The sequence below is a fragment of the Falco peregrinus genome, chromosome 2, assembly GCF_023634155.1.
Source record: "Falco peregrinus isolate bFalPer1 chromosome 2, bFalPer1.pri, whole genome shotgun sequence".
NCBI classification, from domain to species: domain Eukaryota; kingdom Metazoa; phylum Chordata; class Aves; order Falconiformes; family Falconidae; genus Falco; species Falco peregrinus.
In genome coordinates this window covers 57,500,277-57,513,858 of record NC_073722.1, presented here as the reverse complement: position 1 = coordinate 57,513,858, position 13,582 = coordinate 57,500,277, and the positions used below count along the sequence as shown (strand labels likewise).

Here is a 13,582-nt window from a genome sequence, read left to right as displayed (position 1 = left end):
AGTTTATAGCACCATGCACCGATGTCTCAGCCTGTTGCTATGATGCTTTTGCTTCTTCACACAGTGCATGTCTCTTCAAAACTGTGGTACAGCCAGGATTTAAATGCCTCACATTTACTGCAGTGAAATACAACCCTGTGGCTGGCATTGAGTCGGCAACAGTGGGCTGGGAAGCAGGAAGGAGGTAAAAGCTGCTAAGAGTAAGGCCATTGGAGGCTCTCTAAGGATGGCTGAAGGAGACAGGATTTCTTCTTTTTCTGTTTGCATCTTTTGCTATTCTGCTATTTGGCTAATCCTATTTATGTTTGGCTATAGACTGTGAAAATGGAGGATGTTTAACTAGCAAATGGGTAAGTATCCCTTAAACTGGGCTAATAGCCCACATTTTTATTTACTGTTCTCCTATGGATGCACATTAGTGCTACAGGAATGCTCTTTGTTTCTCAGATCCCTTAAAATTTGTCCCAGAACACAGCCAATATTTACATTGTCTTTTTCTCTGAGTTATCTCTCATGGGCCATAAAACAGAGAGACCCTAATCTGCAAGGATTCAGAAGGGCTCCAGAGGAAAGAAACAATAGTGACAGGGAAGCCTGTCCTTCCGTGGCTTGGGAGAGACCTATGTTCAGCCTGATCTGACCGTAGCAATGAAAGGGTGCATGTCTGATGACACCCCAGTTACCATCTTATTACCCCATTAATAAGGGCTGGTCAGACTTACAGTGTTTTCTCTTCTTCAGCCTATCCTTTTGTGGTCTCCCAGTGGGGCTTGCTGTTCTCAGAGGGCAGCTGAGTGAAGCCTGTCTTTTAGGACTTCCTCCAGCCAGCAATCTTTCTATGAATTTGCTTGCTTGCATTTTGCAATGTAGAAAAACTCTGATGACAATAGGTACTTCTGTATTGTAAGTATGTGGTCTGTTCTCAGAAAAGCAAGCTCAGAGGGCTTGCATGCTGCCCAAAGAAGAAAGCTCACAGGGCTCTCTGGCAGCCCAGTCCAGACATCATCACTGCTGTCCCCCACCACGACATGCTGGAGAACCTGTTCTTTGAATCAGTGGAAGACGGACAGCCAGACCTGAAGCTGAAAACAGCTTTTCTCCTTACTATAACCTGTTGATAATGAATTCAGAAGAGAAGGTTTTGGGTTTTTTTTTTCCAGATAAGGATGTCCCTTTCTTTAAAAAAAAAGGGCATGGAACATCTTCGTGGTCTAGCCACTGTGGCCAGAAAGTTGCCTGTTGTTATGGTGGTAGAGGAAATATGCTGTCTGCAAAGAGGAAGCAGAGGGATAGGGGTTGTTCAATTGTTTGAATTGCTTAATGAGTAAAGTAGGTAGAAGTAGGTAAAAGTTACATTCAGCAACAGAAACAGTTTTCTCATCCTCATATCTAGGCAGGAGATTTCCTAAATATCCACTATGCAGATGTCTGGCATGTTTGGTGCTGACATGCCCAGATCACTTGATAACCACTGGCTCCTCATAACATGATGGGATTAAATAATTGTAGCTGTAATCTAGCCCTGTATTGAAATCATCTGTCCCCTCAAAAAGTAGGCCAGGTGACACATGTCCTTGCAGGCCTTTTTAATGATCATGGAGATGGGACTTGCCAATAAATAATTACCATGCCTCTTGTGTTTCCAGTTTTCATTTCTGGACCAGACTGGGAATCATATATGCTGAAGCACAGCTATATTGGAAACGTATGCATGGACTCACTGAAATACAGCAGTCATGTGTTTCGTAGTTGGCACTGGCAAATACATCCCTCTCTGTAAAGGAAACATCTATTCCCTCAAAGACATGCAGTGCCTCTTAAATGTCACAGCTGAGTAGAGACCTCAGTGGAAAATGCAGCTGCTTCTGTCTCACTCCCTACTTTTCATGAATTTCAACCTATGGCAGTAGTAAGGGCTTTGGATGAAAACAGAAGGTTGATTGCTCTTTGTGGAAGACTGAGAAATAGGTCATGGGCTGTGCAAGGTGCATATTAGTTGATGGTGGGGATGATCTTGTTGAGTTACTGCAATGGTTTGTGGACAGGCAATAAATATTGCTGCAATAACTCACAAGTCTGTTGTAAAAATAGATTTATTTGTAGCTGTGAAAAGCAGGATTCATCCAGCCCAGCATCCTGCCTTCTGTAGTGATCACAGATGGATAAACAGGGAAAAGCAAGAACAGGGCAAGCCTTTATGACACCTTCATGTAAATATTCCTCAAGAATATTTACAGAAGGCTTCCTGGATCTGTTGTGTTGTGTCTGTGTAGTGATTCTCAATAAATCCCTCTTCCAAGTGTCTCTCTTGAAACCCATCTGATCTGCTTCATCTATAACATCATTTGAAAAGCAAAGAGTTCTACATATCTTCTGGCTGCTGCATGGTGAACCACGTCCTTTTGTTTGATTTCAGACTAGCTCTTACTGGCTTCTCACTGGAGAATGTCTAGCTCTTGAATCAGAAGAGACAGTGAACAGCAGATTCCTGTTCACCCTTTCCATCCCAATCAAGATTTCTCTGACCTTTTTCATACCCCCTTTACATCATCTCTCTTAAAGGCTGGAGATGATACATTCCACTCATTTGTAGTGAGAGATGCCACAGAATATCCTATGAATATATCAAATATTTCCTCAGAGTAATCTTCAAAAAAATGCACAGAAAGAGAAAGCATAGGGGTGCCTGTGAGATATCTAAAGACTGAAGAATTAGTAACTTCATAAACTTCATCCTTTGAGAATGAGGAAGCAGATGAGTAGAGGGAAGCAGACAAAACAATGTGATTGTGTAATGAAATATTGCATCAGGATGTGCACACACAAAGATTCTGAAGTAAAATTACAGAAATTATCTTCATTTTGGTATTTCTGACTGTGAAACTTTAGCATATACGGATTTCCTGGGAGAAAAGGGAGAAGGACATAGCCTGTTTTCCTCCTCTGTCAGGCACTACCAGGCTGTAATGGCCCTGCCTGCCCTCCCAGGGCCTCCCACCACCCTACCCATGGCCCAGGACTTAATTTCAGCCCCCCAGGGCTCTCAGTCCCCAGGGCCACAGCAGTGCTGGTCTCCAGCTTTCCAGAGGCCAGCCCTGCCTGGCCATCACACCTGACTCGTGGGCTAATGCTGTGTGCTGATTTTGGCTCGAGTAGAGTTAATTTTCTTCATAGTAGCTGGTATGGGGCTATGTTTTGGATTTGTGCTGGAAACAGTGCTGATATCACAGGGATGTTTTAGTTATTGCTGCACAGTGCTTGCATAAAGCCAAAGCTGCTTCTGCTCTTCACACCACTCCACCAGCAAGCAGGCTGGGGAGGCACAAGAAGTTAGGAGGGGACACAGCTGGGACATCTGACCCCAGCTGAACAAAGGGATATTCTGTACCATTTGATGTCATGAGTATTTATATGCTGAGCAGCATATAAAGCTGGGGAAGAAGAAGGAAGGGAAGGGGACATTTGGAGTGATGGAGTTTGTCTTCCCAAGTAACTGTTTTGCGTGATGGAGCCCTGCTTTCCCGGGGATGGCTGAACACCTGCCTGCTGATGGGAAGTGGTGAATGAATGCTTTGTTTTGCTTTGATTGCATGTGTGGCTTTTACTTTACCTACTAAACTGCCTTTACCTCAACCCATGAGTTTTCTTACTTTTACTCTTCTGCTTCTCTTCCCCATCCCACTGTGGGGGAGTTAGTGAGTGGCTGTGTGGGGCTTAGTTGTCAGCTGGGGTTAAATCATGACACATTGGCTTGACCTTGGGCCTGCCCCATCATCACAGAGCTGCCTGGCAATTGCTAGACCTGTGACTTCCCAGCTTCACCTTGGATCTGTCTTATCCTCATTACCTTGCCTGATGATCTGGGCCCTGGTTGAACCTGGCTGCCCCCCAGCCCATGCTGCTTCCTAGCCGGGGTGGTGGGATGGAGCCTGGCAGAGAGGCCCTGTCCTGCTGTCCTCTTGGGGATCCCCCATGACTCCTGGACCCCAAGGAGAGTCCTCCACCTCATGTCCTGAAACACTTCCCATAAGCGTGGGCTGGTGTGGAACATGTGCTCTGTCACCTGATGTAGCAGAAACTCTGGGTTTTGAATGATGAATGTTGTGCTACTTATCTAAAGGATGATGTACTTATGTTTATCTAAAAGTTGGGAAACGTCCAAGGACCCTTATTGCTAACATGATGGATGTACTAATTGCTAAGTCCTTGGATTTGTCACCTTTAAAAAGGCTATCTGGTCCTATGTTCCTGTTGTTGATACAACGTGGCAAAGACAAGGACTTAAATCATGGTCACTAGTTTAGCGAGAGATGTAAATAACTTCCCGGAATTGTAATGAATATGTAAACGATTTCCTGGAATGTTAGTGAATAGGTATGAGTTGCTTGTATAAAGAGGGGACTGAAAAATCCCTTCAGTGTGTATGACTTTGGTGGAGAGATCCCCCATGCACGCAGCACTGCCGCATAAAGATAACATCTGCTCACTGAATATTGGTGACTGATTCTTTAAATCACTTTATCATTCCCTCAATACACATTGTGGCTGGATTAACCCACTCTTGATATTTTTATAGACCACTAACTTAGCTAGGTAGGAAAAGAAGAGCAAAAACTTTATCTCTGTTTCACAGATAGGATCAAATAGAAACAAAACAACTTAAAAGGCTGGAATGGAAATAGTGTTTGTAAAATGCACAAACTGTGGAACACAGTGCTGGGGCATCAGCAAGTTTAGCAAGATTAAAAAGGAAGGTAGTTACATGGATAACAAGAATATCCAGAGTTTTAACAGTCAAAACTAAACTACAAATATCCTGCAAGGAAATTAAAGCTTATGCTTCTGAATTTAAGGAATTGTCTCACTGTGAGAGACTCATGAGACTTTACCTAAAGCTACAACTCCTCATCCTAGGACCTACCTACATCTTGTTTTTAGGTGCCAAGTGCTAGTCAATACTGGGGAGACAGCCTGAGCCAGCATGGAAATTCTGGGTGAGCTTTGCTGTTGGTTTCCCACCACAAAGCTGTAGAAGGTACTACCACAATGTGCCGCGATAAGGAACTCTAAGGGTATGCTTAAACTGGAAGGCATGTTAAGAAGAAATTAATCTTCTCTAGCTTCAAAAGTTAACAACAATGATGCACTAAATACCTGATCTAGTTGTCATGCCTTTAATGATTAGCTGAGAGGAGAAACCTGCCCATGGGCAACTAGTTTCATCCTACAATAAACAGATTAGATGAACTGGGCTCTGAAAATGCTGAATTCTCTCTTTGGAAGGAGTCTAGATGATAATTTCATGTACAGACATTCGTATTAAATGTATGAACTTTAGTAAGATTAATGTAACTCCTTAAAATCTATCTGATTTAGCTGTAAACTAGTAAACTTCAGTATTACTAGCTGTGAAAGTTAGCTGCTCTGTCAAGGTCTATTCACATATTTATTATCCCCCTTCCCGGTGATCTTTTAGTACTTATTTTGCCCAGCTAGTCCATGTGACTACAAATCAGAAGGTAGCAATAATTTCAGGTGCATAATGGATGTGTTCAGTCTCTCTTCTTTTTTTTCCCCTCAAAATCTTAAAAGTCCTTTCCTCCCATCTAATGGTAGGCATAAACGGTAGGTTTAAATGGTAGTCCTTTGATCACACTGGGCACAATATTTACATCTGCAAGATGCATTTCTCACTATTAAGCAACTGGTGAATTGTTCTGGCATGTTCATTACTACCTGGCACCTTTAAAAAGCTTTGCCATAAGTTGCCTTACATAATATTTGTGTTGGTTATGATGCCTCTATACAAACTTCTTTCGGTGTTCCTTCAAATACTGCTCTCATCAAGCCTGGACCACGTGTTTACCTACCTATCCTCTGTTGCTCTTTGCTCTCTGATACTGGGATGGCCCAGATAATCTTTAATTGTTTGCATATGATGTGATTTGTTGCTGTACTCTTTGACAGTCATCATAACCAGCCATTTTTCTATTGTGACATTAAGCCTTCTGGTCATGTGAGCTTCTGGAGTCATGCTGACATTTGGACCTGTCAGCTCTCTAAGGATACCTAAAAATTTAAGCAACTTTGCTGCCTGGATGTCAAAACACAGATATTTTTGTTTAAACTTCGATTTTAAACTTTATCACTAGTTTAAAAGGCATACTATAGCACTGCTTTAAAACTGATGATTTAGCAGCTGGCTCACAGGGAAGCAGGAGACAAAACATGGACCTCGATGAAGTTGGGCAGAACTTTGGTAGAGAATTATGATATTGATCTTACCCATTACCATGAATGTGAATGGTGTGCTCAGTGTCACCAAGTGTGGCAGAATCAAAAAACCACAGCACAAAGAGGTACCTGACTGAATTCTGCTGCCCAGCCCCCAGTTAAAATCTTCCCCAAAAATGCTCAAAGCATCTGTCAGCAAATCATAGCCTACCTTGCAAGCTGGTCTGCCAGAGAGCCCATGGCTCCCCCTGCTTCTTGGTTTCTCTTCTCCTAACAAATACTCAAATACTGTCCCTGTGGTTTTCAGTTATTTTGCTGGTCCCTCCATCCCCTTTCAAAACAACAACACGCACTGAAAGAAAGAATATTTTATGGTAGGTCTGTATTACACCCCACTGTTTAGAGTTATTTTCAGTGGTGCAATGGATTTATACCCCTGCACATCTCTCAAAAGTGGGGAAAAGCTCTGGAGGAAGGAAAAGCAGCACATTCGATGATACGGGAACTAGACAATGAAGAATGACTGCAATTTTTCTCTTATTCATAGGGCTCCCTCCTGAGACTGAAAAAACCTGTTGCTTGTCATCTCTGCCCATAGCAAGTAAGGGAAGAGAAATAAACAGAGGAAATGCTCTGTGACTGAATTCGCAGAAGCCTCTGAGAAATGAAGTAGGACTGGACAGGGTGAAAAGGGTTTGACAGGCATGAAAAGGAGAAAGAGGAAGAGCCTCTCTGTGACCAAGGGACTGGTAGAGATGCTTCTCCCTGACCAGAAAGATTGCAGAGAAGGGGCTTTTTGGACTCAAGAGCTTGCCCAAAAGAACAACACTGACTCCAAATAAGAACAGATATGGATCGTGAGATGATGAAGCATGAATAGATGAATAGCTGCCATCCAACTTGTGTATTTTTTTTTCTCTCTTTGGTACTTTACACTACATGTGGGCCTGAAATTTTATCAGCCTCTCTTTCCTGATGTGGAGACTTCCTCCTAGAGAGGGGCGGTTTGCCACAAGAATTCTTCACTGCTGTTCTTTCCTTTGCAGTAGAGCAAAATCAACCATTCTGGGAGTTGAGTGCCTTTAATCCAAAATGGAGCAAGATCACTACAGAATTTCAGTTTACTGAGTCCCCAGGGATTCACCAGGGAAGGGGCTCAGTTAACAAGTGCTCCTGCAGCCCAGATGTGGGATTGATGCTATGTTACCCCAGTCCACAGGGGTTCTGAATTTCTAAGAGGAGGGAGAGAAAAGATGGAAACATCAAGTAACACCAAGCTTTTCTGGAAACAGAATCAAAGCCCTGAAACATCCTCTCATTTTTGCATTTCACATGTTTGCATAACATTTCTGCATGTGAAATTTTAGGGAAATTAAGTAATTTCTGGTTCCAACTTGCTGCTTTTCCTGCAGAGTTGTTGTGTTTTTTTTTAATCCTGAAGCCAAAACATTCCCCTGAATGGAAAGCTCAGCCCTCTCCTGGGTGTAAAATTTATACAGATGTATAAAAGAAGCTTAATATTACATCAGGACATACTAGAAGCCCTGGTGATGGGCACTTTTAGATATTTATGAAGTACAGAAAGAAAACAAAACCCTTCTTGCAAAATGAAAACTCCTTCCCCACGTAATCCTGAAAACCCTGGCGCTGTGCAGGGATTGGCATGTCTCTCAAATTGAAATCACACCACTTGTTCTGTTCAAGAGTGAAGGCATTCCAGCCATGAGCAACCCAAACTGTGCAGCAGAAATCCAAATGTACAGTGCTGGCCAGCTCACCAAGCCATGAGAAGCCACACAGAACAATGGGCAATGCTTTTTCCACAGGCTTTTGGAAAGCTTTCCCAAAGCTTTCCCAAAGCTTTTTAGAGTATTTGAGCCTTTTCTCAATGCACATGCTCAGTGTACATGTAAAAGAGAATTTTCCAGAGGCTGCTAAGCACATCCTCATCCTTCGCCACCTGGCCTTTACAGAGCTCTTTTCCTTGCTCTCACAGCTGCCACCCAGCCTAGAGCAGTTGTAAGTCAAGGCAAGCACAGTTAGTCAGAGCCCAGCTTTCAGCCAGTGACCAACCCTCTTCAGCCCCTCAGAGGCATCCCTGTCCTCAAAAGCAGTGTCATTGTATAGTTGCTTTGATCCCACTGTCCCGCTGATGTCTTTACCTGCCATTGCAGTAGGACAGGAAGAGAGAACATTTTGGGGACTGAGAACTGGCAAGCTTCGTAAAGCTTGAAAAAAACCCTGTGATCCACACCTTCACCACAAATGCTCTGTTAGTTGACTGATCGACACTGAAGGGGTTAATTCTAGATCAGTAGTTGTATGGACACCTTCAGCACATCAACAGCCACATGCCTCTGGCCATGGAGATGTGCTCTACTATCCCTTTGCTGCTCCTGCTGCTCGGGGGCGAAGGCTCAGGAGTAATGTAGCTGCTGCTGGCCAAGTCACATTGTAGCAAAACTGCTCTCTACTACATGACACTTCTTTCTGGAGCTCAGAAATATCACCTTATGGAGTAAAGCTATTCCAAGTCCCTCCTTAAGCGACTGTTCAGTTTTGTTGTCCCTTCTTCCTGCCACAGCAGCAGCAGATGGGGTGAGGAAAGCTGTAGCAGCTGTTGCTTGAAAAACGAAGCAAAAGTCGCCTCCTTTGCAAAACTGACCGCATCAGTGGTAGTGGGTAAGGAGGTCTGCATGGACACCTGAGTGTGTGCTACTACAAGCGTGTGGGGACAGGGTGGAGGGGGGGTGGTGACAGCAGGCTGGTGGGACTGGTCACCATGAAGTGGCTGCACGGAAACTGCCCACATGTTTATACCAGAGATGCCCCATGCACTGGGGACACAGCCCTGTGACTCCCTGGGCGCAGCAGTAGCACAATGGGCACAGGAGATGTGGCCACAGCGCCTAAAGCGTAAGTTGGAGGAAATCCCCCCAAGTGAAAACAAAGACTTTGTAAGTCACTTCCTCCGAGCTGAACAGAAAGATGTCTGTGTTGATCCAGCTACTCGGCACGGGTCACAAGAAACCAACTCGCGAGCAGCGTAGACCCTGCTTGCTTTCCTCTAGACTGATGCTTAGAAACATGAGATGTATTTCAGCTGAACTTCACGAGCTCTTTTGCTCTCAATGAAGTTTTGCAGACCGACAGTTTCTATAGGTAAAGTTGGGCTAAGGGAAGGTGGTAAAGAAGAGAGCCCGTGTGACGTCTTACTGCAGACCCTGAAGTCTGTTCAACACAGACTCCCGATGGGTGCAAACCCCCCACCTTCAGTTATTGTGGCTGCAGATGAGCGTTTGAGCTTTGGGGTGGCTGGACGCGACCGTGACTCGTGGTTAAGCCCGACGGCAGGTTCTGCAACCCCGGAGGCCACCCGGGCGGGAGCAGAGCCGTGACGGGGGTTAGAGGGGCAGCCACAGGGCGCACAGCCGGCGCGGGGGCGGGGAGCACCGTGCCCACCGCCTCCCGCAGTGCTGCGGGTGCTCGCTCTGCACCGAGCTGTGCAATGAGAAAGCGCCGCGTACGCGCATTTTCAAGCAGCCGGTACCAAGCACACGGGTGCAGCGCGGTTTTGGGGCGAGCCGGCTCCCTGCTCCGCGCTGTGTAATTTGCCTTTTTCTTTCACTCCACCGGCACGTTTCCGGGCAGCTCCCGCCGGGTCTGTTTGATGCGGGCCACCTCCCTACCTCAGCCGCTCGCCGTCCCGCACCCTCCCGAGCCAAGGGGGCGCCCAGCCCGGCGCTGGCGTGGAGCGGGCTCCGGCGCAGGGGCCGCCCCCGCCGCTTCCTCCGCCGCTGCTCCGCGGGCAGCCGCGCTCGGCGGGGCGGCGGGAGGCGGAGGAGGTGCCGCCGCCTTCCCAGGCCGGAGCGGGGCAGTGCGGTGCCTCCCTCCCTCCCTCCTTCCGCCTGCCTCCGCGCCGCCGGCGCCAGGGCTCCTTCTGCGGCGGCGGCCGGGACGCTGGGACGCCCAGGTAAGACAGAGCCGGGGCCGCCGAGCAGCGGGGCCGTCCCCGCAAGGCCACCGCGGGGGCCGGGCTGGGCGCGCCACCAGCCGGGGCCGCCCCGAGCGGGCAGCCCAGCCCGGGCCCCGCAGCATCGCCGGGCGGCGGCCGTTGTGCCCGGGCAGCGCGGCCCGGCGGCGGCTCGGAGCGCGCTTGGCGGCGGGAGGCGTGCGGTGCCGCGGGAGCGGGGGTGGCCCGGCCTCGACGGCCACGCGTCGCACGGGGCTGTAAGCGGGAGCTGTGACAAAAGGCGCGTTTTAAACCTCTGCTGAAATTATTTGCAATTTGTGCAATATGAGGGGTCGTAGCCCAGGCTGCCAAATCCATTTTAAACGTAACAGTTGCTGGGTATTTCCTCATTTGCTTGACTTCTCTGAGGCTTTCCTTATATCCATGTAACGGCTGGGCTTTACTAACACAGTTCCAGCTCTGGCACAGTTAGCCTGGTGTGTGACTTCGGCCACTGCAATAATTCCCCCTGCTTTCCGTCCCGCAGCGTGGTTATCCTTTCTCGGTGGTCAGTGCTGCGGTCCAGCCTGCCTGTGGCTCATGCATTGGGTGGCTGGATTTGCATGGTGCTTTTCCACAGGCTTCCTTTCTGCATCCCTCTAAGTTAGGACTGGTAATTACTTGAACTGTAAACGGAGCTTTTCAGTGTAGTCATGACCATGAGCCCTCTGCTTGGAATGACAGATGCGTACCTTACTGTGACAAACGCTGATCTGAAACAGTATTGTTTTATGAGTCAATTAAATGAGGCTGTAGCTTTTATAGATGGAAAACCTGACTGTAGCAGAAATGCAGACAGAAAGGTGCTTTGCGAGTACTTGCTTCTGGAGCATTTGTTTTCATTTTAGAGTAAATGTTGCTAATGCTTTATCCGACTGTCTTACTGTTGATAGAGCGTGGCTGCAGGGTGAAGCAGCATTGTTTAATTTCTCATCAGCCCCCAGCAACTGGAAGACAGGCTGTTACTTAGAGCTGCTGTATAAATGTTTAGGGTATTTTGGGCCATCAGAATGGCACCCATACCAAGAGGCTCCCACTTACACTTGAGGGAGCACCCAGAGTGATTTTGGAGGTGCCTCTCTTTCCTTCCAGCACACCGGCTGTGCTGCTTGCATCGCACCACCTGTGCAGAGTTGGCCCTTTAGGTGCCTGGGTCCCACTTCACATGTGCGGCTCCGGTAGGTGGGGAGGCAGCTCCTGGGCAGGATGCTGCTTGTAGCCTTTTGGTGGCTATGGTTTGTAAGGGGGCTAGAGCAGGGAGGAGCCCGTTTGCTCTCAGACTCTCCTCTGACAGTCTTCGTATTTCTTTAGGTTTTATTTTGTGTTTTATTTATTGAGAAACTGTATCTTATGGGGAAATAATCACATTTGTGTCTGCATTTAGTCCTCAGTGAAAGGGTTCTTTACACATTCTGCTACATTTCTACATTAATTATGAATATTTTGAACAAAATGATTTCTATGTGAGATTGCCTGCTGAAACCACTGAAAACAGAGCAGTGTGGTTATATTTGGCACCTGGTTACGCACTCCTTTTTTTTAATGCGATAATCTCACGAGTGTGAAAATCAAAACCAAAGATTCGGAGTTCGCAGACTTAAAACATACTGCCAGTTAAACCTCTGTTTGAAGTCACTCTAGTTCTCAGCTGCCAGACCTGATTTTTATTAGCCCCTCAAAATTTATAGGAGTACCATCTTTTTTTTTTTTTAATGATGACGTAGAATTCTTAAAATCTTTTACATCTTTTAAAACCATTGATTGTGAGGCATGTACAATTATGTCCTAAGTTAAGTTACATTTTAATTCTTAGCTCTGGGCTCAGTATTGTGGATTTGGCATCGCAGTGTATCCAGTAACCTGGCTGACTGCCTACAATGGCTAAAAAGGGAGAAAAATGAATTAGAGCTGATAAAGCAGTATCAGCTCCATATTATTTCATCTTGCCCTGAAACAACATTGTATACAGAAATTCCGTGATAGTCTGGTATCCTGTAATTAAAATAACTGGGAAGTGGTTGCTTCTACAGAATTGCTTGGAAGCATCAAGAATAGTCTTCCCCTCCACCAAATGTAGGTGCAACCTGTTTTAGATTTAATTCCCTCTGTGTTGTGTTATGTACACATAAACTGGGTACACAAGATAAGCTGCAGAATGGTGTAAGTTTCATACAAATATCTGTATCTCAAATATGCAAAACATTTTCTGTTTCTTGGACAATAGAAGCGTGTGCTTCCGGCTGTCAATGCAAAGATCACGGAAAAAGTGTCTTTAGCCCCTGCTAACCATTGGCCTCTAAGATGTTTTTCTAGTTTTGCTGGTTTTGACTTTTGTCAGTAACCTATTACTTTTTCACTGTTGAACTTGGAACTGTGGTTTAAAAAAAGGCAAGTTTGTGTGTGCCAAAGAATCAGTTGTAGCCATCTACAATGGCTCTCCTGCAGAAATAGGGGAAGAAAATACCAGTATAAAAATCAAAAGACATGGAACTCTGTATAATACTTGAACAGAGTGAAGTATGGAGAAGAAGGCCTGAGGTGGTGGGGTTGTTATATTGCAAGGAACTTACTTTTGAAGGACATCTGTCACATATTTTTAGATTTGTACTACAGATATTTTTATTTTTAGGTAAATGCATCTGTTTGTACAGATATACCAACACCTTGCCTAAAAAGTGACAGCAGTGGTCAGTCAGTTGTCGCACTGTGGAAGTTAGAGTGACGATGTTCATTAAATGACCTGCTGATACCCATAGCTTCCTCCCTTGTGTGAAACTCAAGGGAAGAACTCTCATTACACCGATTGTGGCATGACAGACCACCTCACTGCAGACATTGGCGCAATTTACCCTAATTCTCCTGGCCAGGGCCTCGTGCTAGCACTAGTCATTAGAGAGGTTACTGGGGCACAACTCTCCAGAAACCAGTGAAATTGCACCTGCCTTTTAACAAATGGTCAGTCAGGTGTCAAGAAACGTATTTTTGTTAATGGAGGGTGTTACTTCTAAAGGCAAATCCCCAGTTTGCTCTGCTGGCCCTCAGGCAGAGGAGCATTCTGCTCTCCTGATTCTGGCCTGGTTTTCTAAGTGTGTTTTCTGAAGGAGAAAGCATTAGGAAAGGAAACAGTGTGTAGGTGAGGGAAGCCAGTGTTTGGGTGGACACATTATGTCCGTTGTGGCAGAAGAGGAAGTGGGGAGCAGAACCTTGTGATCGACCGCTGCCCCGTGGCCATTACAGCTCCGGCAGTTCTCAGTCATCCCCTGTCCTGGCTCAGCTGCACGGGCTGTGATTCAGAGTCAGGGAAAATACCATGTGAGGAAAAAAAGCCTTGAAAAA

The 13,582-nt window shown here is 46.1% G+C and overlaps 1 protein-coding gene across 2 annotated transcripts in view; it reads left to right on the top strand.

The window, feature by feature from the left end:
* The first annotated feature begins 9,788 nt into the window (after positions 1-9,788).
* Positions 9,789-13,582, top strand: part of TEC (tec protein tyrosine kinase) — a 53,243-nt gene continuing 49,449 nt past the window's right edge. Inside the window, exon 1 of one of the 2 annotated variants that reach the window (XM_055796744.1) lies at positions 9,789-10,207. In XM_055796744.1, coding sequence (XP_055652719.1) covers positions 9,905-10,207 — 303 coding nt within the window. In that variant the 5' untranslated portion in view covers positions 9,789-9,904. The remainder of the gene's footprint in view (positions 10,208-13,582) is intronic. The other variant, XM_055796745.1, reaches the window with a different exon arrangement.